Source organism: Puma concolor, chromosome B1 (assembly GCF_028749965.1).
Source record: "Puma concolor isolate L17-30 chromosome B1, mPumCon1.1.hap2, whole genome shotgun sequence".
Lineage (NCBI taxonomy): Eukaryota > Metazoa > Chordata > Mammalia > Carnivora > Felidae > Puma > Puma concolor.
Genome location: NC_141670.1, coordinates 204,280,523 through 204,306,139, shown reverse-complemented (window position 1 = coordinate 204,306,139; position 25,617 = coordinate 204,280,523). Strand labels below are relative to the sequence as shown.

At 53.2% G+C, this 25,617-nt stretch overlaps 1 protein-coding gene across 5 annotated transcripts in view; it reads left to right on the top strand.

The window, feature by feature from the left end:
• The first annotated feature begins 2,156 nt into the window (after positions 1-2,156).
• AFAP1 (actin filament associated protein 1) overlaps positions 2,157-25,617 on the top strand; it is a 149,519-nt gene continuing 126,058 nt past the window's right edge. For 2 of the 5 annotated variants that reach the window (XR_015250624.1, XM_086705528.1), the window contains exons 1-2: positions 2,157-2,365; positions 13,517-13,631. Coding sequence is in view for 2 of the 5 variants with exons in the window: in XM_086705528.1 (XP_086561654.1) it covers positions 13,555-13,631 (77 nt within the window). In the remaining 3 variants the exon portion in view is untranslated. The remainder of the gene's footprint in view (positions 2,366-13,516; positions 13,632-25,617) is intronic. The other 3 variants (XM_086705533.1, XM_086705529.1, XM_086705532.1) reach the window with 2 other exon arrangements.

Sequence of the window (25,617 nt, the reverse complement as noted above, 5' to 3'; positions counted from 1 at the left end):
TGTAACTAGTTTCTGAGTTAGAGTTTGGCACGTTTTAGCTGGGTCCTCTGCTCAGGGTTCACCAGGCTACATTCAACATTTTGGCTGGGCTGCATTCTCACGTGGAGGCTTCACTAGGGGAAAACCCATTTCCAGGCTCATGCAGGTTGCTGCCTGAATTTATTTCTGCGGGCCTGCATGACATGGGGGTTAGCTTTTTGCTGACTATAGGCTGGAGAGTGTCCTCAGGTCTTACAGACTATCGGCCAGGTGGGCTTCCCCAAGGCCATCTCATCCAGCATGGCAGGTGACATCTTCAAAGCCTGTAAGTGTGACCTCTGTCTCTAGTCTGTGAAGACAAGTGCTTATGTAATATAATGTGACCTTGGGAGTGATACCCCACCATGTTGGCCACATTGTATTGGCCAGAAGCGGTCACAGTTTCTGCCTGCACTCAAGGCAGGGGATGGGTGTGCCTCATTGGAGGTCACCTTAAGGTGTGTCTGCCATGGTTGTAGCATTGGGGGTGCTACAAAGCCTTCCTGGGGAAAGTGACACTTAGGGAGAGACTGGAAGGGTCAGTAGGAGGTGGCTAATACAGGGAGAAAAGTGTGTCAGGCAGAGGGCAGCGTGTGCGAAGGTCTGAAGCCTGGGTGACCATCCTTTGTTGAAACTACTGTACTCCCTGGGATTTTATTTTCCTGTTCTCTGAGGACATCCCCAGACCACAGGGGGGTCCTGGCTGGAGAGGAGTAGGGAAGCTTCTTATATTCGTGGAGGAATTTGTCTGGCAAATCAGCTTGGAAGTCAGGCTTTCAGTGTTGTCCGTGTGTGCGAGTGTGTGTGTGTGTGTGTGTGTGTGTGTGTGTGTGTGTGTTTCTGCATGTTCAAGTGATGAGTGAGTTGAGGAGGACTGAGGACAAAGTGCAAGCCAGCACACCCCCGACCCCCCCCCCCCCCCCAGGTGGGATGTGTGTGTCATTCCTCAGGCACTCCCGGCTGCCCAAGGACAAAGGAAAGGAGAAAACGAATGGGCAGCTGATAGAGATCACAGTCCTGAAGGACATGGGTTTACTAAGCTCTTAGTTTAGAAACATCTTAGTAAATTACAAGAAAAAGGCAATCTTATCAACAGCCTCATCTCCAGAAACCCTAGACTCAGTTTCCTGGAGCCCCAACATCACCCTTCCATAGTGATATGGGGAACAAAGGCCGAAGGAAATGCCAGGTAAAATTTAATTTATAGCCTGCAGCCCGTTGACAAATACTTAAGGCAAATACAGAGTAGAACGTCTCTCCAGGAACCCCCTGCTGTCATAATGTTAATGCCTCAGTAGAGGGAAAACAACCTTAGCTTGACTGTAGCTGGGCCTCCGGCAGCTTAGGACTCCTCGTTAGCACATCAAAGTCCCGCTGGAGGCCTCCCTTTGACTTTACTTCCCCAACTCCGTAGTGTAAAACCAGCCATTCTTCACAACCCCAGCGCAGCTCTTCCAGCCCTTGGGTCCCGTCCCCGTGCTTTAATAAAATCCCCTTTTTGCACCAAAGAGGTCTTCGAGAACTCTTTCTTGGTCGTCGGCGCTGGCCCCCCCACCATCACCCGCAAACCTCATCACAAGGAGATGGGACTTTATCCATTTATCCATCTGTCCTATTAGCATTCGCTGAGCGCCTTAGGGCACCGGGCTCTGTTCTGTGCGCAGAAATGAATCAGAGTCCGACTCTTGGCTTGTCCTAGAGAGAGATCACGCTTCACTGAGGGTGGGGGGTGGGGTACCCGCTCAGGCAAGTCCAGCTGGTGCTGTGACAGAGTGGCAATGCGGACAGGGACCGCACGAGGGAGTGAGGGAAATAAGACACTCCACGGTGATTTCAGATTTTAGCCTGAGCGACTGGGTGCATGGAGAGGCCATTTACCGAGAACGAGAAGAATGAGCTTTGGGCTCCGGCTGAGCACACAGCCTGCCGAGCAGATTCTGAACGGACTGGGCCGCGGACTCACCCGGCCGGCCCCAGCGAGACCCCCGCAGCCCCGCCCCGGCGCGGCCCCGCCTCCTCCTTTGTTTCCTTCGGCCCCGCCCCCTGCGCGTGGCTTCCTCCCCATTGGTCGGGGGGTGGGCCCCGAATGCCGGGCGCCGCCGGGGGCGGGGCGAAGGGGCGCGGGTGGGGCGAGTGCGCCTGCGCGCTGCCTGAGGCCGGCCGCAGCCTGGCGCCGGCTGCTGCTCCGCGCGGAGCCCGAGCCCGAGCCCGAGTCGGAGACGGGCTGAGGCGGCGGCTTAGGCGGCCCCGCCCCGGGGCTCCATTGTTGCGGCGGCCGCGGCTCTGCGGGCTGCCCGGCTCTGTTCCGCTCGGCCCGGAGCGAGCGCCGCTGAGGCGGTGACCTGAGGTGAGGCGGCGGCGGCGGCGGGGCCGGCCCGGCCCGAGTCCGGGGCGGGCAGGGGTCTCGGGGCCGGGCGAGGGTCCGGAGCCGGTGGGGGGACCGGGGCTGGACGGGGGTCTCGGGGTCCGACCGAGCCCGGGACAGGCAGGGGTTCCGGGGCCGGGCGAGGGTCCAGGGTCGGTGGGGGGCGGGGGCTGGGCGAGGGTCTCGGGGCCGGATGGGGTCCGGGGCAGGCAGGCGTCCCGGAGCTGAGTGAGGGTCCGGAGCCGGTGGGGGCCCAGGGACTGGACCGCGAGTCTCGGGGGCCAGCGAGGGTCCCGGGCCGGTGGGGGGACGGGGGCCGAGCGGCGGGGCTGGCCTGACGGAGGTCCCGGGTGGCAAGGGTCCCGGGCCCGGCGGGGGTCCGGAGTTGGGCGAGGTTCTTCCTCGGTGGGGGACAGGCGGGGGCTCCGCCGACCGGACCGGGGTTTCGGGGCCGCGCGCAGGCCCAGGGGTCGGACGGAGTCCCGGGCGGCGGGGGTTCCCCGCGCCGGGTGTGGCAGGTCCAAGCGGGGCACCCGCGGGGTCGCAGCCCGAGGTGGCAGCCGCCACCCTGAGCCTCGCAGGACCAAGATCGGGACTGACCCCGCGGTCGCGCATCCGGGGCGCCCGGGCGTTGTCTCCGCCTTGGGTGGCACCCAGGGGGCTCTGCGCCTGCTGCGACCCCGCGTGGCCCCCGGCGTGAACGCCCGCGGGGCTTCTGATCGCTGAGAGCGGGGTTCCGGCTCCGGCCTGGCTCCCCCTATGGTGTGGCTGGTGCACTGTGTCGGCGAAGGTGGGTCTGCGTCGGCCCTTGCGCGTGGGGAATCCGGGACGTCCTGCGTGCTGTGCCCTCCCTCCGCCCATGGTGTGGCCGCCTTGCTGTGTCTCACTGAGGGTGATGGCAGGGACTCTGAGCGGGCGGGTCCTGGTCCCCCTGAGTGTGAGCGGCGCTGTCTTTCTGCCCCCCTCCACGACTGGTCAAGTGAATGTGTGTTACCCACGGTGGCCCTGCGTGGACCCTGCCGCCGGTGTCCTGGCCACCCTGTGAGTTGGGAGACTGCCCCTGCCCCCCCCCCCCCGCCCCACCTGGGGGCTTGCAGGGGTGTGATCCCACCCCTGTGAGTGTGTGTGTGGTGGCCTGTGCGGTGAGGGCGTCCTTGTGTGGGTGGTGGGTGGCTCCCGGCAGGGTGTAGCGGGGTGCACGGGGCGCAGCTGGCCTGGGTAGGACAGCTGACTCCCTTTTTCATCGCCTTCGTTTTTCTTCCGCCAAATGAGCAGAAATGGGGAGCGGCATCGCCGGGCTGCCCTTCTGGAACCCACGCCTCTCCCTGGCGGGTCCCTGGGGACCGCGAGGCTGTCACTGGCCCGCCCAGGGACCGCGCAAGTCAGGCCGCCGCGTTTCCTGCTCCGGTGCAAGAGCAGGCTCTGATTGGAGGGAGCCGAGCCCCTCTGCCCGGTGCTTCTTGATTTCTTCCGTTAGGATTGGGAGGGAAAAAAAAAAAATCTGGAAAGCCAGATTTAACTTTGCAGCTCTCAGCGCCTGGAGAGTCGAGGGAACTCTCACAAGAATTTGGCGGGCTGGAAAACGCATTTGAAGGAGGAGAATCCACACCCACGGAACGAGGCCAAGGCAGTTACAGTTAGAGGTCAAGTCGACCAAGGGATAGCCAGGGTGAGGCTGCGGATGGAGAAACTCAGATTTCAAGACTGGATGCCCCGTCACCTAAATAAAGCGGAAACGCCGACAGTGTCCCCGGGATGAGTCTCTTCCCTGGGGGATGCACGGCTGAACAAGACAGCCTCTTCTTTTCTTTAAGCGTGTGGTGTCCTGGCCCAAGACAGAAGACTGAGGTGTAGGCAGAAGTAGTTCTAATGGCCGAACTGAAATGCTTTGTGGACAAGATAGCGTGTAAATAGCAGCACTGGACGAAATTGTGCTAAAAAGGCAGCTGTTGCTTTTGGAAAACCCAGAAGGTGCAGACCCTTGTCTGTGTTCCAGTCTTCCCAACCCCCCCCCCCCCCCCCCACCCCGTAGCTGTTGTAGTTCTGACCCCGCCTACCCCTTCTTATCTGCCACTTTCAGCAGCATCTCCTGTCCGAAACCTTCCCTGAAATCTCTGTCCTGCCCTCTGTGGTCCTCAGGGACAGAGTGGTGAGCCGTGGGAGAGCCCGCCGGATGCTCTGGTAGAGGTGGGCACCGTGTGTGTGCGGAGCTGAGAAGGGGTGTTCTTTAAACGAGGTAGGGGCGCCTGGGTGGCTCAGTCGGTTAAACGTCCGACTTCAGCTCAGGTCAGGATCTCGTGGTCCGTGAGTTCGAGCCCCGCCTCGGGTTCTGTGCTGACAGTTCAGAGCCGGGAGCCTGCTTCTGATTCTGTGTCTCCCTCTCTCTCTGCCCCTCCCCCGTTCATGCTCTGTCTCTCTCTGTCTCAAAAAATAAAATAAACGTTAAAAAAAATTAAAAAAAATAAATAAACGAGGGAGCTTCGTTTCTATACCATGGTTCCCCATGTCAGCTCTCCAAAGGGTTCGCTGTTTCTTCCTGGTGTTTGTCGCACCGTGCCTACAGGGTACTGGGTTGGCATTTATGCCTTCTAATTCTGGCTCCAGAGTGGATCCTGTTTGTTCCTGCAAAGCCACCCCTCTGGGCATCACGTTCTTCCCCTCTGAGAGTCTTAATCGAGGGAAGAAACTTCTCAGCCCTAATTTTTTAAATTATTTCAACAGAATAGAGCAGAGGAACGTTCTCTTAGCAGGAGTGTGTAAAAAGTGGAGATCTTTGAAGGCGTAGGATCCAAAGTGGAAGTTCTTTTATTTTCTTTTTCTTCGGAGGGTTTGGTCACATGGCTGTATACTTTATCTCAGATTTGAGGACCAGAGTCTATGATGGAAGCTTAAGCAACGTTTTGATCTTTCTTCGTAACTATGCTGTCCTTGCAACATCTTCACCGTATCAGATTGATTTGATGTTTTCCTTAATGAGGTTGGGTGCAGAACTCGTGTCTGGAGCATTCAGTCGATCGTTTGAGTGCCGTGTGAAGGCTTCCGTGTGTCCCGTGTCTAGCAGAGATGTTAATTTGGGGAGTCGGAAATAAGCGGAATTTGGGAGTGCCTTGAGTAGGTGTATGTGACTTCAGGAAAAGGCGCAAAGCACAGTGTAAAATGGTTACTTGCAAGAAATTACATCCTACGTTAAATGGCCTGTAAGGAAACTCCAGTTCTAAGGAATATGGTAATTAACCCTTTCAGCTGTTAATCTCCTCTCCAATGTATCTGTTCGGTAAAATGGGAATTTGGTGTGCTTGATTCACTGAAAGCCACTTGTCTGTCTGTAGAAAGGATACACAGTTTTCTCTGATATTCTTGTGTGGACGATTCAGGGCTTAAAAATAGGGGATAGCTGTGTGGTTACGGTGCCGCTGAATTAAGATTTTTCACCTCACGCAGTAGGAGTTTGGTTCCTTTTTTCGGTTTGCAGTCTTAATTTAAAAAAAATGTACTTTGTTACATGCGGCATGTGGTTTGTTTTGTTAGCGATTTCATTTTAGGAGGGGCCTTCAGAAACTCCACGGGCTCTTCTCTGCGGTTTTCTCAGGATGCAGTCACGTCCTCACTGAAAGCTAACTGGTTAATGTTCGTTTTGCTTCGAGAAGACCATTTATTTTGTGTGTAGCTGGCTGGGTTCGTCTATGGACCCAATGGAAAGGAGCCTCTCGGGAATGGAATGCCCGGGGGTAGAGTTTGGACTCTGCATTTCAAAGCTGTCCTCTCTTGCTCTTTACTGAGGGAAGAGAGGACCCCTCCCCCTCCCCCAGGGGCCCCCACCCAAGGCCTCATTCATCCTGCTTTAAAGCCCTGATGGTGCTTCCTTTTTTTATGATTATGATGTTCTGTAAATCACCTTTTTCTTTTGCGTATCACTTGGCTCAAAGTCAGCCTTTGGTCTTCAGGCCTACCCTCCACCCCACGCCCCGTGTCACCCACCAAATGGATTTTCTTCTCTCTTTTCCACTTTAAAGTCCTTACCGTACACGTGCCTGTGATTAAGCCTCCTCGAGATCCTTTTGGATGTTGGCAAGATGTAAATCCAGGTGACGCACCGAAGGTCACTCACTTGGGATCTTTTGGACGGGATACGTCAAGGAGAGACGTGCTCCCGGTGAGGCTTTCGTGACGTTCGAGTGCTTCCCGGGGACTTCAGCTCCCTCAGCTGTGAAATGGAGTTAGCCTTTAGGTTGCTTCTTCGATGTCGCTCAAGAGATTGTTCTGAGGATGAAACGAAATCAGGAATGTGGCGGAATTTGTAAGTTGTGAGATATTTTGTTGCCAAAGATTAAAAAAAAAAAAAAGGCTTGATTACGAATTTAACGAATCCAAGTTTTTCAGACGTACATATGAGCCCTTATGTGAGTGTATCGGGCAACTTCATCCAGGATTGTTTTTAGTCTGTAATTGGCATTGTTGTTGGACACTTCAGCATTGTGGGGAAGCACCGCGTGCAGTTGCCCCCCTTTTCCGTAAGCAAGGCTCCTGGAGGCGTGGAACCGAGCCCTTAACAGTGTCTTCAGTTTTGTGCCATCCCGTGGGTGCTCCTTTAACGAAGCATACTTTCTTGAGGTTTCAGTACCTGAGCGACCTGTCGAGGTGGGAAAAGGCGATAGGCAGTCTGAGGTCAAGGGCAGCCAGGCATTCCTGCCGTTCACATGAGTGAGCAGCGGGCATCAGTGCAAGCCTGATTTCAGCACCCAGTTTTTCTCGGGCCTCCCTCTCCATCGGCCAGGCTGCCCTGGAAACTGCAGTACCTCCCAGTTTCTCTTGTTCTCCCCCTGCCTTTTCTTCCTCTCCACCAACCACTCTGTGCCTCTGAGCTCCCAGGCATGGCAGTGGGAAGAATACGGAGGCTAATAAAGCACAGCACTGGTCCTCAAAGAACCCCCTTTTTATGACGGTGTAACGGTCACAAAGCTCAGCAGACGTTTGTACAGATTATCTGTGACATGCCCGAGTACTGCGGTCAATGTGCAAATACAAGCTGGGGCGCGGTGACTTCTCTGGGAAGAGCTGGGGCTCTACAGTCCAGTGGGAGAAGCAGACCTGGGTGTCATTTCAGTGCGGTGCAGTTAAGTGCCGCCATAGGTATGCAGGAGAGTTTGGGGGCCGGGTTGGTGCACGCAGTCCGGCATTTATTCTCCTGCGTGGCGCTTAGAGTTTATTGGGCAAGGCAGGCATTGGGATGTTTCTAAGTTGAAGGGCAGTGAATTACCCCAAACCTGAAATCTGCAGAATGTTCCGGGCAGTTTGAAATTCCCCAAATCTGCATGTATCAGAACAGGTCCGTAATGTGTCGTGTTGGACGGCCATCCTTGCCTGTTGATTTGCCTGTTGATTCAAGTCTGTGTACTCTTGTTGAATATGTCAACAGCGTGACCCACACTCTGCTGGGTATTCTCGCATCGACCACCGTATGGGTCTCCTGCGGCTGCTGTAACAAATTGCCACAACGTTAGTGGCTTCAAACTACACGAATTTGTTATGTCATTGTTCTGTAGGTTGAGAAAGTCTGCCTCTGGCTTCACCGGACAAAAAACAAGGCATTGGCAGGACTGTGTTCCTTCCTGGAGAATCTGGGGGAGAATTGCTTCCAAGCTCATTCCGATTATCGGCCGAATGTAGTTCCTGTTGGACTGAGGCCCCCGTTTCCTTTCTGGCTGTCGGCCGGAGGGCCGCCCACGGCTCCTAGAGGCCTCTTCTTTCTGGTCCTTGCACACAAACCCCTGAGCCCAGAACCAGTAAGGACCACTGAAGCCTGCCGCAACTCTGCCATATCTCTTCTCCTGCCTGGAGAAAGTTCTCTGCTTTTAAGGGTCCATGTGATTAGATGGGGCCCACCTAGGTAACCCAGGATAACCTCCCCATCTAAGGCCTGTAGCAAAGTCCCTTTGCCATGTAATGCGATCTAGTCACGTTCCAGAGATTGGGTCATGGGCGTCTTTGGGGGCCATTACTCTGCCTCCCACAAGTAGCTGATCTAATTATGACAACATCTGATCAAGTTGTTGTTATCCTAGTTAATATATAAGTTAACTAAGGCACCAGAATTTTAAGCAAATTGGCAGGGCTGTTAAGATTCCTAGTATATGACAGGACAATTCTTCTGACTCGCTGTTGTGCTGGGGGTGGGGTTTTTTGCATGAGAGACAGGTCAGTCAAAAGCCAAGAAACTTTTTTGCTTTGGAGTATTGAAGTGGTCCGCTCTAATTAGAGAAGTTTTGCCAAGAAGTCATTAGAGTAATTCCTCTATTAGAAAAACCACCCATGGGGTACCTCTATGGCTCAGTTGATTAAGCATCCGACTCTTGGTTTCAGCTCAAGTCATGATTTCATGGTTTCGTGGGTTTGAGCCCTTTGTAGGTCTCTGCGGTGACAGTGCGGAGCCTGCTTGGGATTCTCTCTCTCTCTGTCTCTCTCTCTCTCTCTCTCTGCCCCTGCCCCACTTGGGCTGTCTCTCTCTCTCACAGTAAATAAATAAACTTAAAAAAAAAAAAGGTACTTGTTGGGATGAGCACTGGGTGTTATGTGTAAATGATGAATCCCTAAATTCTATTCTTGCAATCAGTATTACGCTCTATTTTAACTATCTTGGATTCAAATAATAAAAAAAGAAAAAAGAAAAGAAAAACCACTCATGTGGGGCATTTGGGACCTTGTCTTTTCAAGGTTTACAGGAAGGACTGACCCCATGGGGTAGAGTGCATGAATCCACATCCATTTCTAGAATGGAAACAGCTGAGTCAACCCAACAGGGAGTCACATTCCTGAGTTTAAGAGTCTGTTTCACGGCTGAGGCAAAACCCAATAAACAACGTTTGCACTTGGATTGATAGTTGGGAATGAGGTGCCTTTTGTGGTCAGGGAAACAACTGTGACAGTCACCACCATGTACTCAAACGAGCATGACCGCATTTGATCACGGAGGTGTTTTTAATGATTGTTTCATAAGGATGTTTTTTCTTTTACGATAAGTGACAAGCTCTGATTTGAAATAAGCTGCCTGTAAGAAAGAAGAATCTAGAATCCTAAGGCTTTTAGGCTGGCCTTCAGGAATTCAGGAACAGCCTGTAATCCTGGGCAAACATTTTGTGTGTCTGTGCTTCCCGTGCGTGTTTAGCGGGGAGCGGAGTTCCAGTTTGCCATTCAAAGGGGTTGGGTTCCAGACCGTTGAAGAACATATCGCTCAATGTGATATTGAGTATCAGATTTTGTTTAAAAATGTAATACTCATTTTGACCAAAGTTACACAGGCTCATAGTTTTAAGAGTCAAAAGTTCTGCGAGACTTAGAACAAAAACACAGCCATCACCTACTCCACCCTTCTCCACCCTGATTCCTGTTCCTCAGAGGCCATCATTTTAATGCTTCAGCTCTTTCTTCCAGATTGTGTGTGTGTGGAACATCCTACTACTTAGAAGCCAATTTGGGTCACTTATCCCACCCCTTCCGCCCACTGCCACCTCTTTCCGCCCTGTGCTCCCTGTGCGATTATGTCAAAGGTTCTGCTGAAGTATTCAGCAGCACTTATTACAACTGTGGAAACGTTACTCACAGCTGAGATGTTTAGTCTGTTTTGATTGCATTTCCTTTCTTTTTCCTAGAGTTTGCTTTGCTTAGTTTTTTTTGTATCTGTGCTTTATTCACCCCTCACCCCAGCAGTGTAAATCTCCTCTCAGTACATCCACAGGCACCGGGGAATCATCCATTTTATCCTTTTCTTAGGATAACTCTTCTGAACCTCCCATCCTGCTGCCTTTCCTCTCCAGTGGTTGCTTGCTAGGCCTGCTGCCACTGTCCTCTTAGACCTTCCCTGTCTCCCTGAGAGCTCCTTTCACTCTCTGGGGTCAGGATCCCTCCTTTTTAAGTTTTGTCTCTTACTTTGGTTTCGCATGTCCACCAGTAGCTGTCAAAAAATGTACATACATACGTACGTACATACAGAGTTGAGATCTTATATAATGTTGGAATATTTTCTTCTCCTTGTTATATTTTCCTTTCCATGTTATTGGTCATTTGAGTATAGAGTTCTGGGCTAGAAAGCATTTTCCTGCAGAATTTTGAAGATAGTGCTCAGATCCAGCCTCCAATGTGATGGTCAGTGTGTCCAAAGCCTTTCCTTTGCATGTGACTCGTGTTTTCTTCTGCATGATCTTTTAGGCCTTTGTTCTTCCAGGTGTTTAGAAATTTTGTGATGGTAATGCCATGATGTGGGTCTTTGTTCCTTGTGTCGGACACTTGGTGAGTCTGTCCATCCGTGGACGCCTGTCCTTTATTCTGAGCATTGAACTCCTCTATAGGTCTGCGTTCTTCTGTTTCTTCACTTCTTTGTCTTTTGTTTTCCTTTTTTGGAAGATTTCTCAAACATTTTCTCTAAACTCTTCTATGAATTTTTCATTGTTACACTTTTAAAAAATTTTAAGAACTCCTTTGTAATTCCTGAAAAAAAATATTTTATTTATTTAGAGAGAGAGAGAGAGAGAGAGAGAGAGAGAGAGAGAGAGAGAGAGAGGAGGGTCAGAAAGAGGGAGGAGAGAGAATCCTGAGCAGGCTCTATGCTGTCGGTGAAAACCCCAACCCAGGGCTTGAGCCCATGAAACCGTGAGTTGATGACCTAAGCTGAAATCAGGGGTTAGACACTTAACTGACTGAGCTGCCAGCTGCCCCTATATATATATTTTTAAAGTCCCATCCTTTCTTGTTTCAAGGATGTGGTCAGATGTGGTTTTACTGTGCTCATCCTGGAAGAAAGGTTTATTTTAAAAAACCTGTTTTTTAATGTTTATTTATTTTTGAGAGAGAGAGTCAGAGCATTAGTGGGATAAGGGCAGAGAGAGAGAGAGAATCCGAAGCAGGCTCCAGGCTCTGAGCAGTCAGCACAGAGCCTGATGCGGGGCTTGAACTCAATGAACCTGAGCCCATGTCAGACGCTCAACCGCGGGGCTTGAACTCAGTGAACCTGAGCCCAAGTCGGACGCTTAACCGACTGAGCCACCCAGGCGCCCCGAGAAGCCATTTAAAAATAAACCTTTTCGGGGCGCCTGGGTGGGTCAGTCGGTTGAGCGTCCGACTTCGGCTCAGGTCATGATCTCGCGGTCTGTGGGTTTGAGCCCCACGTCGGGCTCTGTGCTGACAGCTCGGAGCCTGGAGCCTGTTTCGGATTCTGTGTCTCCCTCTTTCTCTGACCCTCCCCTGTTCATGCTCTGTCTCTCTCTGTCTCAAAAATAAATAAGTGTTAAAAAAAAAATGGCTTCTCAGTTGGATTATCTAACACAGCCTGAAATATTGGATAGTAGTTTCAAGAATTACCTTTCCACTCATTATCCGTGTTCCAATATGGAAAAGAAGTGACCTTTCAATCCTTGGAGGTGTTAGAACATAGCTTTTGTATGTTTTCAAACACCCTCTTCCAACGTGTTTCTTCCTTGCCCATGTCATAGCTAAGTTGTGCCCTCGCTTTGTAAACCTCGCGTTGTCCGCTCAGGTCTGTGTGCTGCTGCGTCGGTGAGTTCAGAGTTTGGAAATCCTTGTCTCCTTTTGCTTGAGCAGGTGCGTACTAGTTGATCGCGCCCGTGCGTGTGGCATGCGGTGCCACTGGAGGCAGATAGCACCGAGGAAAGCTCCTTTTGGGGGTCGGTTTTTAATCGTAAAAAATACTAAGAAAAGGCAAAAAGACGGGGTAATAGTGATGGTTCTTGTGCTGGACAGTAGGTAATGGTGCCACAAAAACTAGGGTATTTTTAGCCACGGTGGGTGGAGTTAGGTTTGGGGCTGTCAGCCCGTGTGGAACGTTCTAGCAGGAGCTGTGTACAGAAATGGCTTCTTGGGAGCAGGACACAGGCCTCCTCGTGGGTGTGTGATGAAGACACGTGTAACAGATATCCAAAGAGAAAAGGGGAATGCATTCGAAGATTGTTCTGGAATCCTGTATTTTGAATGACTCTTGAACAGTAAAGGATTTCTGGAACATTTACAGCAAGGAGTTCTCAGTTCTGGTCTGTGGAAACGAATGTGACGGTGACAACCAGGATGAATCTTGAGGACACGTGGCTTGGTATTTTCTCGTTAAAATCCCCTCTTCCCGATTAACTCAGATTTGTGTGTTAGGAGGTCATACGTCACTTGATGTTTTTCTCCAGATGGGTTATTTGGATTTTCCGGTTCTTTTTTTTTTTTTTTTAATTTTTTTTTTTTTAACGTTTATTTATTTTTGAGACAGAGAGAGACAGAGCATGAACGGGGGAGGGTCAGAGACAGGGAGACACAGAATCCGAAACAGGCTCCAGGCTCTGAGCTGTCAGCACAGAGCCCGACATGGGGCTCGAACTCACGGACCGCGAGATCATGACCTGAGCCGAAGTCGGACGCTTAACCGACTGAGCCACCCAGGCGCCCCTGGATTTTCCGGTTCTTGAAGAGTGGCCCTCTGTGTCAGTCTGTTCAGGCTGCTGTAGCAGAATACTGGAGACCAGGTGGCTGGCAAATAACGGAAATCGATTTCTGGAGCTGTGCAGGCTAGAAGTCCAAGATCAGTGTGCTGGCAGATTCAGTGTCCAGCGAGGGCCCGCTTCCTGGCTTCCAGAGGGTGTCCTCTTGCCGTGTGTTCCTGTGGTGGAAGGGCGCTGGGGCTCTCTGGGTCCCCTCTGTAAGGGCACTGATCCCACTCAGGGGGGTCCACCCTCATGACCCGATTGCCTCCCCAAAGCCCTGCCTCCTAAGACCATTCATTTGGGGGTTCAGTTTCAACGTGGGAATTTTGAGGGAACCCCAACATTCGGTCTGTGGGACCCGCTGAGAAGCTCAGACGTGCCGTATCTTTATGATGAGGCAGATGACGGGGTGGAAAAGGAGACTGTAGTATTCATGTTAGAACTTCCGGATTCTGGAGTTCTGTGTCCCCTCCACCCTCACGACCGCCTCGGTTGGTTGAGTGCTTTCCGGGTCCCACGCACCGTGCCAAACACTTCACACCTGCCTCTCACTTTATCTCTGCGGCCACTCCACAGGGTCGGCATGTCCAAATCTTGCAGGTGACATGAGATGAGACTCCTGGGGACTACAGTTGTCAGCGCCGGGTCGCCTCTTTTTCAGTTCTCGTGACGAGAAGAAAAGCTGGCAATGCTTTCCAAATGGTGATTCACGTGAACTTGGCTTATGGGGATCATGTCACAGTGCGTCAAATCCTCACGTTGTACACCTACAACCGGTAGGCTGTTATGTGTCAGTTGTATCTCAGTTTAAAATTTTTTTTTATGTTTATTCATTTTTGAAAGAGAGAGAGCACAAGCAAGGGTGGGGCAGAGAGAGAGGGAGACACAGAATCCGAAGCAGGCTCCAGACTCCGAGCTGTCAGCACACAGCCCGATGCGGGGCTCGAACTCACGGACCGCGAGATCATGACCTGAGCCGAAGTTGGGTGCTCAACCGACTGAGCCACCCCGGGGCCCCAGTTGTATCTCAGTTTAAAAACAAGAGGTGAGGAGACGTTGAATAACTCGCTCAAGATCACAGGGGAGGTGGGATTCGGACGCTAACGCCCAAGCCTGGGCTCTTGGCCGCCACACCGCACGGCCTCTGTATGTGCTGGGACTTTCTGGTGTCTTGGCACCGAGTTGACTGGTGTGCCCAGGGACTGTCACGATGGAGCTTTCCAGGGTGCAGCTCAATCGCTCACGGCGACTCCTGCCCGGAGGCCCAGTGGCTCTTGTTGCCTTTGATCTGCAGGGCGCCCGCCCCTCGTGGTGCTGGCAGGTCGTCCGTGTCCGTGCTCCCTGAAGTCCCTCCCTCAGCCGTGTGGCAGGTAGGGCACCTGTCTGTGGGGAGGATCCCAGCCCCGGTGGCCCTTACGGTGGCGCGGGGCACGCGGCAGATGCTGGCAGAGGCAGGAACCAGATGCTTCGGGCTGCAGGGGGGCGGATGGGAGGGCAGAGGACGCGGTTCTGAGGTGGGCCGCGGAGCAGGAGTGGGACTCCCACAGTGGCACCGAGCAGCTGAGGCTCTCAGCTCTGCGAAGACTCCAGCCGGCCGGGCCCACTTGGGTGGCTTTCCTGAGTTCTCTGCGTGCTTAGTGCAGGGAGGAAGTTATCATGGCAAAGGAGTCCTCCAGACGTCGTGACCGCATTTGGAGTTTTCGATGTTCAGCCCATTGGGCCGGCCTGGGCCAGGAGACAAGAGCCCGTGCCTCCCTCCTCGTTGGACACCTGCCCGGCGAGGCCCAGTCGAGTGTCACCACGCCTGTGCCTCGACGCCAGCCGCGCCTGTATTTGGGGAGTACAAAGGGAGCTGCTGTTCAGTGCGTGGAGAACATCGCACGTGGTACTTAGTCCGTCCTCTGGGTGAGACAGCCTCACAGATCCAAAGGGTTCTTGCTGATCCACACCCTGCCTCCTCGACGCCGAACCCTCCATCGTCCCGCCGCGGAGGGCACTTCTGAAGCCTCCGAACGCTGGCAGTCTGTCAGCTGCCCGCCGAGCTCGGGGAGAGCCGTGGGGGTGATGGCAGAGACCCAGGCCCCCAGACCCGGGCTGGCTTTCTGGCTCTGCCGCTCAGGTACTGGCCGTGTGGAATCTGGGGCTCGTCGGGGACTTCTGTGAGCCTCCCGGACCACGTGGAAACACCCCTGCTTGGAAAGGGGAGCGGGGGCGCGGGGCGACGACCACCAGGAGCTTGGTGTGGGCGAGGCGTGTGGCGAGCGCTGAGCGGGATGGGACCGATCGGCGTTACCGGCTGTCGTCACGGCTCGCCTCCGGTGGGAAGGGGTGAGGAGCGTCACCCAGCCTGGGTCCTTGTGGCAGCGGTGAGGGCTGGGAGCCTGCGACCTGGGGCGTGTTGCCGTCGGCAGCGAGATTTGGAGCGCTGCTGTGCAGCCACGTGCCGGCCCCCTCAGGGCCGCCTGGGCCGGTGCGGCGGTGACTGGGGGAGTTGCCATGCCGCTGAGGCTGCCCGGGGCCACCGGGGCCGGTGCGTGGGTGCTGCGGGAGGAGGGGCTGTGCAGCCGAGTGCCCGGGTCCTAGCTCCGCACGGAAGGCACTCGGAACGGTGTGGCCGATGAAAGTTTTGTTGTTGGTGCCGAAGAGGAGTTGAGAAGGCGTTACTAGGGGTGCGTCCGAGTTGCTAAAAGTGGAAGTAAGGGCCGACATGGGAAAATCACTTCCCGGTGACGGGCCGGGGAGTGTGAGTTGGAAGGACCTACGCCTAAGCTGAAGAGTGGAAACAATTGTTGTCCTTTGGTGACCCTCCGTGAGTCTGGATGCCACTGCACGTCGCTGAATGAAAGGGGCCGGGGCGCGGGGTCATCAGCCTCGTCCCGAGGCGTCTGCTGTTCTGTCTGGGGGAGAGGTGGCCGGGGCGATGGTGCCCACAGCTGGGAGTAAGTGTGAGCTACTGTGAATACAGCGTCCCCTTTGATACAAGCCTAGCGGTAAATACTAGTTGTATTAAACGTGAAGACAGAGGCGTAGAGGTATCAGGAGGTTTTCAAGTTCACACGGTTGTGAGTGGAAAAATGAAAGGCTGATGCACTGTGGGTTTTCCCCCCAAAGCCCTCGAACTTTCTGTAACACTTGGTTGTTCCCTGGCCGTGCGGCAGCGACTGAGAACTCCAACACGTGGGGCTTTGCGGCAAGGACCGGGGTCGGGGGGGGGGGGGGATATGACGATGTCTGATGTCTGCAGACCTGGGATATGCCGCAGCGGGCTTCTAAGTTACAGAGTGCCCACCTGGAGAAAAACCCCTGCTTTTAGACCTTTTTGTGTGGAAACAGATGAAGACCAAACATGAGAAAGGCAAAAGCTGTTGATTCAGCGCTGGCTGGAGCAGGGGGTCAGCCACCCACACTTGTGTTTGGAGGCGGGCAGAGCAGTGGGGCTGCTTCCCAGAGGAGGAAAGGGCGCTCGGGTGGGCCTGATGGGGACTGGGGAGGCCAGAGAGGCTGGGGAGGCCAGGGAGGCTGGGGAGGCCCACTGGAAGGGGGCGTCCATGCGGCTGGTCAGGGGAGCAGGTGTGGCTTTCTCGGGTTGGTCCGGAGTCTGAAGCAGGACAGAAATTAGGGAAGCTGTCCGTTATCGATCAAGTCCTGGCCGAAGGTCACAGGGGTCATTGTTTGGGTTCCTGGACTGTGATTAGAGACAGAAATCTGACTTCCTGCAGATCTGACTTACAGCTCCCTGGGCGGGTCACTGTGGGTAAGGGCCTAGTTTCCTGGGTGGGTCACTGTGGGTCAGGGGGTAGCTTGTTGTGGGTGAGGGGCCGGCTCCCTGGGCGGGTTGCATTGGACTGTGGGTCAGAGTCGTGTGTATACGTGGTCTGGCCCTTTGTCTTTTTGTAGATTCAGTCTCTCATCTTTCTCTTGTTGGTAACAATATGAAATGACAGATGTGTTGGGAATTCTGTAGAAATCGTATGGTCTCTGGAAGTTTTTCACACAGACATTTAAATCAGAGCGACTGTGCACTCTGGGGCCATCACCTCGGAGACTTAAAAGGCTTCAGTAATATTCCCTTGGTATCACTACGTTTTTCATTCATTGTTATGAAAGTCTGCCTTTGTCCACAGCTGGCTCTTGACTGCCCATTTTGTGCTGGACCCACATCCCTGCGGATGTCATCTTTTGTGCCCTTCACCGTTGGTCTTAGCTTGTCCGCCTGGCCAGTGAAGTTTAGTTTTCTAACCTTTGTTGGTACTAAAGTATGGAACTGTGGGTCAGCTCACTGACTGCACTGGCAAACTGGGAAGCGGGGAGAAGCTATCGTGGTTTTGGTGGTAAAGCCGGAGTAGAAGTCTGTGTACCTGCCACGGTGTGACTGAGGGAAGGCTAAATGTGCAATCTGCAGTGAAATAGTTTTCCTTTAAATGTTTCTTCATTCATTTTGTTTTTAATTTTGTTTTTCACGTTTATTTTTTTGAGACAGAGAGAGACAGAGCATGAATGGGGGAGGGTCAGAGAGAGAGAGGGAGACACAGAATCGGAAGCAGGCTCCAGGCTCTGAGCCATCAGCACAGAGCCCGACGTGGGGCTCGAACTCACGGACCGTGAGATCGTGACCTGGCTGAAGTCGGATGCTCAACCGACTGAGGCACCCAGAGGCCCCTTCTTCATTCATTTTGAGAGACGGTGAGAGTGCGAGCAGGGGAGGGGCAGAGAGAGAGCGGGAGAGGGAATCCCAAGCAGGCTCCACGTTTAGCGCAGAGCTTGGTACAGGACAGGGCTTAATCTCACAGCCGAGAGATTATGACCTGAGCTGAGGTCAAGAGTTGGACGCTTAACCAACTGAGCCACCCAGGCACCGCCCCCTACCCCCACCAAAATGAAATTGTTTTATAACTGATTTTCATTTATCTCTGCTTCTCGTTCTTTTTATCACAGAAATTTTATAATTTTTTTTTATGTTTATTTATTATTGAGAGAGAGACACAGAGCATGAGCAGGGGGTGGGGAGGGGTGGGGCACAGAGAAGGAGACACAGAATCCGAAGTGGGTTCCAGGCTCTGAGCTGTCAGCACAGAGTCTGACGTGGGGCTCAAACCCACAAACCCCGAGATCATGACCTGAGCTGAAGTCGGACGCTCAACTGACTGAGCCACCCAGGCGCCCCTTATCACAGAAATTTTATTTATTTAAAAAAAAAAATTTTTTTTAACGTTTATTTTTGAGACAGAGAGAGACAGAGCATGAACGGGGGAGGGGCAGAGAGAGAGGGAGACACAGAATCGGAAGCAGGCTCCAGGCTCTGAGCCATCAGCCCAGAGCCTGACGCGGGGCTCGAACTCCCGGACCGCGAGATCGTGACCTGGCTGAAGTCGGACGCTTAACCGACTGAGCCACCCAGGCGCCCCATATCACAGAAATTTTAAATTGGCCTTTATGGTTATCATCAATGTAAACAATATTAACTTATTTACATATAATTTACCTTTTTTCCTATTCATTTGCTGTTTCCACGTGATCGAAAGGATGTTGTTACGGGCCCCCCAGATTCACGTGGTGAAGCCACATGACTGCCAATGTGGTGGCACTAGAAGTGACTCTTTCAGAGGTAGATAGGGTTAGACGAGGTCATGAGGACAGGGCCCGGTCCGATGAGATGAGGGTCCTCGTAAGAAGAGACAGCGGGGAGCTCGCGTGCCGTCCCCACGATGAACCCACAGCGAGGAGACTCGCCAGGATCTGCATCGACAGGCACCTTGATCTTGGACTTCCAGCCCCCTGAACTGTGAGAAATACGTTCCTGTCGGTCATGCCCCCAGTCTGCGGTATTTTGTTATCGTGGGCCAAGATGGTTAACACAGACATGGTTCTCGAATGCTGCGGCCTGTATTTAAGTTGGCAGTTCTATAGAGATAAATGGCTGGTGCTTGTATGCAGAGAGCACTGTGATTCCAGGGCCGGTACCCTCGGTCAGTCTCCCAGCTGTGTTTTGTCTGTATTAGGATGGCTTCCTAACCCCTCTCCAGCCTATCATGTGTCTGGATTAAATCACATACGGTGTCCTGCTCTTAGCATTCCACGTCTGTACAAACCCCCTTTGTGGTCTTCCGTTGTTAAGACGCGCAGATTCCTTGGCTTGGCATTCAAGGCCTTCATGATCTAGGTGCAGTCTACAAATGTGGGCTTGTCTCTCTCTCACTGTCACCAACCTTACACTCCAGCTCGTTGCATAAACCCTTTCCCGAAGCCCCGCGTGAGAGCCCCGCTTACGGTTTGTGCTTTCCCGCCTCCTCTGTGTTCTGCTGCCTCTTCCCGCCTTGTCATCCTTTGAGCTGTGAACGGCCCCCTTTCCGTGACCGCTTCTCTGACACCCCGATTAAAATTGTGCCGTCATTTTGTTCCTTCAACACGACGATCCCGTGGGGTCACTGTTAGTAGTCACCTTAATTGCTCTTATAGTCAAGTCAAAAATGCTTGCTTTAGTCCTGGATTTTGAATGTGTTGTATGGGTAGCGGGGCGGCGTTCAGAAGGGGCCCCGCTCCAGTCCCCCATCTGCCTCCTGTAACCGCGTGACCTGCTACGTTTGCACCCTCGCGAGGTGGTCTGAGCACAGCCAAGCGTTGATGGAGAATTGTGTCTTCTTTTAAAAGCACGGAGGTAGGTGTAACCTAAACACTATTTCCTGCCAGTTCCCCACTGCTAGACGTTTAGGTGCTTCCCAGTCTCTTGGAAGAAGAAGCAGTGGGTCTTCTTGCTGCTGGATCGAGGGGCGTGCACACCTGGGGTCGAGACTGGTGATGCTGTGTTCCCTTTCATCAGGGTTGGGCCGTGTTACCCCCGCCCTGTCGGTGTTTGAGAGTGCCTGCCTTCCACACCCTTGACAATGCAGTGTGTTCTCAAATGTCTGTTCCTTGCCAATCTCATAGCTAGGTTAAAAAAAAAAAAAAAAAAAAATTGGGCCTATTTTAAAGAGTAGGGAGCCGAAGCCAAGAGAGATTAGGTAGGTAATTTGTCTGGTCTCATATAGGTGGGTAAGCCGTGACCTGAACTTAAGCCTTCTAAATTTCCAAATTTGTTTGCTTTTGCGGCAGGCTGGCATAAAATATATATCGCCTTTCACAAGTTAATAATTATGTACCACTGTTTAGTCCTCCTCCTGGATTATAAGCCGTGTGTGTGCATGCACGCAGAAGGGAATTTTCAGAGTGAGAGAACTTTTTCGTTGAGTCTAGTCGAAAGGCAGTGCAGGTGGGAAAATAATATAGGTTTTTCTGCTTTTAAATCTCAAAGCAGATCTAAATTGTCTTGACTCTTCAAACCATTTGATACAGATTTGTTCTAAGGGAGAAGTCTAGGCCCTTTTTCTTTTAGGGATTGTGGCTTTCTTCATAAGAGAAAGGAAACCTTGCTAGGAACCCTCTCAATTTGTAGATGTTGTCTGTGTTAATTGTATTTGCCACGTGACTTACAAGATTGTTTTGGGAAGCAGGTACGTTTAGCAATTAAATCTGCTTCCTTGATAATTAAATTCTTTTTTCTTCTTTCCTTTATCCAGTGTAGCGACAGCATGAAATCTGTGTATAAAGCCAAAGCCACTGGGTTTTGCTGACATCCAGAGAAGGGTGACTCCCCCCACCCCCAAACATGGACCACCGCATACCACACTCTGAGTTTCTGCATACCAGAACGATTTTGCATAATAATCATGGTATCGTCACACTTCCCAGATATGTGAGCTGAGTATGTGTGTGTGTGTGTGTGTGTGTGTGTGTGTGTGTGTAATTCCCATAGGTATGGTGTGTATGTGTGTGTAGAAACGTACATTCATTTTTGTGGTGGGAATCAAGTGGTACCGTTTAAAATGGCCTTTCCGACAAATTCCGGAGAGCCCTCTCACCCCACAAGTTCGGAGGTTGTAGGTCCACGGGTAACGTGGACGCAGCCTGTCTGCTGGCCCTGCGCCTCGACGACCCTGTTTCCGGTGTTGCGGATCTGTTCAGAATTTGCTCATCAGACTTCATGCTTCCCCTCAGGGGGATTGTTTCGTTTTGTCTTGCTTTTTGTGTGTTCTGATGACTGACTCATTGTAGTCTGTGTGAGTTTCCTTCCCTCTCAGCTGCCTTCTCTTTCCGATGGATCGTCAGGAAGTCTCCTCCAACTGTCCTGCTTCTCCAGCAGCCGGTGTTCGGGACTCTGGGCCGTGCAGTCCCAGAGGGAGCATACTTACCCTCTGGACGTTCAGCGCTTTCAGGGCGAGCCAAGCCTAGGAGTAGTTTTTGTGGGACTGGGTGCCAGCACCCCTCTGGGGGTCGGGAGACCTGGCCTTGTCCTGCCGCAGGCGGTGACCCGCCGAGTCATCAGAGACGCGTCGTGTCCGCTCCCGGGAGAGTGAGGATGGTGTTTGCTGAGCTGCCTCCCGGCGTGGTGACTCCCCGACCCGCTGTCTGCACTGTGCCAAGCGTGGTGGAAATGAGCACGCGTGAGGCGCCTTTGTGACCACGAGGCGTTGCGGTCCAATTTCAGACGCCAAGGGACGGGCCACCCGCGCTGGGCACGGGCGCACGCTGGTGGAGTTTGGAAGGGCGGTTCCAGATCCCTCCCGCAGGGTGGTTGACGGGACCCCAACCCCCCCTGCCCCGACCACGCTGAGGGAGACGCGTGCAAAAAGCTGAGCTCGCGTAGAAAATTCGCCACGTCCGAGTCTTGGATTATCGCCCGAGAGAGAAGGTGGAGGGACGGTGCTCTGTGTTCACAGGAAGTTGTGCTGTGGCTCCCGGGCGCTCGTCACGCCTGGGCCCGACACCCGGCTTCGCTCGGCTTCACTGCGCCCTCCTGATGCAGCCCGCTCCTTCGAAGGGTGGCGGGCAATCCCTTTGACGAACTTTACAGGGGGCATAGATGCTCACTGAGGACAATCCCAATAGTTCCGTGAGAAGGAGAACGAAAGGTGGATGCTTCTTCCTCACGGCCTTTGGGGTAATAACCACTAGTAGTATTTGGGGTATTTCCTCCCGGCCCTTCTCCAGCGTACGTGCACATACAAGCGTGCCTCTTGGAGGCATTTGTAAAAAGAAATAGCGAGCACCTGACACACGCTGTTCACACCTCCACCCCAGTGGTTGCGGGGCCGTCCTTCTGTGATGATGCCTGCAGATCGGATAGACTCTCTTGCCCTTGGAGCGCTGGCCGGTAACCACTAATGATAACGACCTTTCCTGGGCGTCTGTCGGGTGCCTGGCCCTGTACGCCGAGCTTGTTTCACGAGTTGGGTCACGTGGTTTTTCACGACAGCCCTGTGGGTGCGCGTGGCTATCGTCAGCCTTTGTCATTTTATTTTATTATTTTATTTTTTTTATTTTTTCAATGTTTATTTATTTTTGGGACAGAGAGAGACAGAGCATGAACGGGGGAGGGGCAGAGAGAGAGGGAGACACAGAATCAGAAACAGGCTCCAGGCTCCGAGCCATCAGCCCAGAGCCCGACGCGGGGCTCGAACTCACGGACCGCGAGATCGTGACCTGGCTGAAGTCGGACGCTTAACCGACTGCGCCACCCAGGCGCCCCAGCCTTTGTCATTTTACAGACGAGAAAACCAGAGTAGAGAGAGGCATAGCTGCCTGCCCCAGCTCGTGGCCTCATTTCCAAGAGAGAACGCTTTTGAAAAGGCCCCTGTTAGGTTAAAGCGACTGCCGTTTACTCATTTCAGGGAACATTCACTGACCGCATCCTGTGCGGGGTGCCTTCCGAGGAGCGGCTCCTGAAAGCGTGTTTGGGACGGGGGGAGGGGAGAGCCCGCGGGGGGCACAGGGCCCCACGGGTGCAGGGAGGGACGGGCCCTGTCAGGGAGAAGGGGTGCAGAGGGGAGGTCTCTGGGTGGTCCTCGGGACGGCCAATTCTGCCACATTCTGTCCAGGTCTTGTACGCTTTTCAGAGATTCGGTTTGGGTCCTTACGATAGCTCACCCGACACCGAGTGGCTGTGATTTCAAACCGCCTGAGTCAAGGTCAGTGCTGATGCCCCTCTGGTGGGGGAACTGTTACCCCAACCCTGTGGGAGTCACCCGGGACTAGACTGTTTGCCTACAAGTGGCTAAGTGGGTTTGATGCCTGTTATGGTGGATTAGACTTTCCTGCTCTCTCGCACTTGGAAGACATTTCACTCGTCTGTGGGTTTTGCTGAGGGGCCGTGGGGGTCAGGCTAGCAGGGCTCTGACGTTTGTGGGTTGATACACATGTTTCGCCAGCGCAGTCAGAAAGCATTATGGAATGTGCAAAGAGACAGGACAGAGCAGGGGACACGGGCTAGGGGTCCCCGTGACTGGGGTGTAAATGTTTCTGTGACCGGGCAGCATCTGATTTGTGCCCACGCTGTTGGCTTTCCGCTAGGCTCTTTCTCTGCTATTTTGGCCAGTTTTATTTGGGTGTCTCCTGTGCAGAAGGCATGACCTCAGCCTCTGCCACCAAGTATTTATAGCAGTTGGTACCTCCTATGTGGGTCACTTTCTCTGCTGTGGTTTCTTTAAGGAAATTGTAGCTCTCTTACCCAAAAGCACACCCCGCCTGCCCATTTCAAGGTGTCAGCCTTGAACCCATTTCTGAACACCTGGGGAGAGGCTGTCCTGAGTGGGGGGGGGGGGGGGGGGGAGGTGCCTGCCTGCTCTGACTGGTGGGGCCCGATGATCGCCTGAGCGAAGGAGGTCGGCAGTGAGTGCCGTCAGCGCATCTCCCTCTCTTCCTTCTCCTCCCCTGTGTTTTGCTTTAAACGTTTCTTCTTAAAAATTGAGCAAGTTTTTTGTTGTTGTTGCTGTCCTTTGCTAACTGCTAACCGCATGTGGGGTGAGCCTGGGAAAGCGAAAAAGTTTTCACTTCCCTTCGATGACCGTGATGCTAGGTCCGGAGGGGCTTACTGCGTGCTGGGCACTGTGAGGCCGCGACGCCCACATTCAGTTCGCACTGTTAACTGGCCGAGAGAGGTGGGGTTTATCCCCGACTGCTGATGAGGGCGGTTAGCTCCAAGGGGTTGAGGGAGCCTCCTGGAGTCACAGAGCCGAAAGTGGCAGTGCAGAAGCCAGCACAGATCGTCTGAGTCAGAGGATGTGACCCCACGGGCTCCTGACTCCTGGAGGGTCCAAGAGCTGAACGTGGGTCAGAATGGCCACGAGGTGGTTGCCTTTTCATAGCTTTGCCATTGACCCTACACATTTGACCAAACTGCCCTGCGGTCACTGAGTGCAAAGTGTTCGCATGTTGAGCGTATAGATGTCAGCCCTAACGTTTCATAAGAGAGAGTACACTTCAGGTTTGCGTTAGCACAGATGTTAACTATCCGTTCACGGGGTTTACGGTGAGGACCTCTTCCCCCAATAAGTGGGAAACAAACCCTAATCAGGACACACACATGCCCATTGTTTTCCTTGCTGCATGTTTTAGCTGGTTGTTTAGGCGTCATTTGTGATATTCATGTCAATAGTATCCACCATAGGTGGAAATCAGAATTTTAAGGTAAGAATACTCAGAACTATGCTCTTTCAAACTTTCAAACTGGACACTTCGCATTGCCCCGAATAGAGTTGGAGTTAAAGTTTCCCAAACAAGACTCACCTGTCTTGGGGTGAGGTCCTGGCATCGCTCTCGCTGCGTCGCAAAGTGGAGCTGGTGGCCCGGAGCACCTGGCCATCCGCGGGCCACAAAATGAGCCCTGGCCTAAGTCTCAACCGTAAACAAGAATGGACTCAAGGTGGATTGCAGACTTAAGTAGAAGATGTAACACTATAAAACTTGAGGAAGAAAAACAGACATCTTGGAGATGTGGGGCTTGGCAGGGAGCCCTCACTCCCGCCGCGCAGTGACGCGCGGTCCGCGCAAGGGAGAGCTGGTGGACGGCTTCATCTGCGTTAACAGCTTTTGCTCTCCCAAAGAGGAGCCGCAGACCGGGAGGAGATATTACAAACCAGGTATATGGTAAAGGACCCTTATCCAGAATGCGTAAAACTCTCTCCAAGTTCAGCAAACAAGCAATGCAGTTAGAAAACAGGCGGAGGACACGAAGAGCCCTTTTGTCACTGAGCACGTGCAGGTGGCCGGCGCGCACTCGAAAGGTACTTGAACTTCACCGACCGTCAGGGAAATGCGAACTCGACCCCAGCGAGGTGTCACGACGCACCTGCGAGAGTGGCCAGCATAAGGGCTGGCGAGGACGCGGAGAAACGGGACCCCTCACACGTGGCCTCGGGGGAAGGGGGCGGTGATGGGACCAGAGCTGCGGACAGCAGTCTGGCGGTTTCTGACGAAGCAGAACAAGCCACCACCGCGTGACTCCGCAAGTGCCCCCCCCCCCCAGGACGCGCAGACTCGCGTTCACGCAGAGCCCGCCCCCGGGAGTCCCGGCGGCCTTACCGCACGGGAACCAGAAACCGGAAACGCCCAGGTGTCCTCCAGGGGGCGTCTGGTCGAACAGTGGTGCAGCCACGGCGTGGAACACGACTCCCCGGTGACAGGGAGCAGGTCACTGACACGCGTCACCACCTGGGTGAGTCTCCAGAGAATTACACTGAGTGAGAAAAAGCAATTTGCAAAGATTTGATACTGTAAGATTCCATTTATATAACATTCATGAAGTGACCAAATTACAGAGATGGTGACCAGAGGAGGGTCAGGGCTTAGGAGGCAGGGAGGAGATGGGAGGGAGGTAGGTGTGGCTGTAAGGGGCCACAGGAAGGGTCCCTGTGGTGAGAGAAATGTTCTGCATCTTGCCCATGTCAGTGT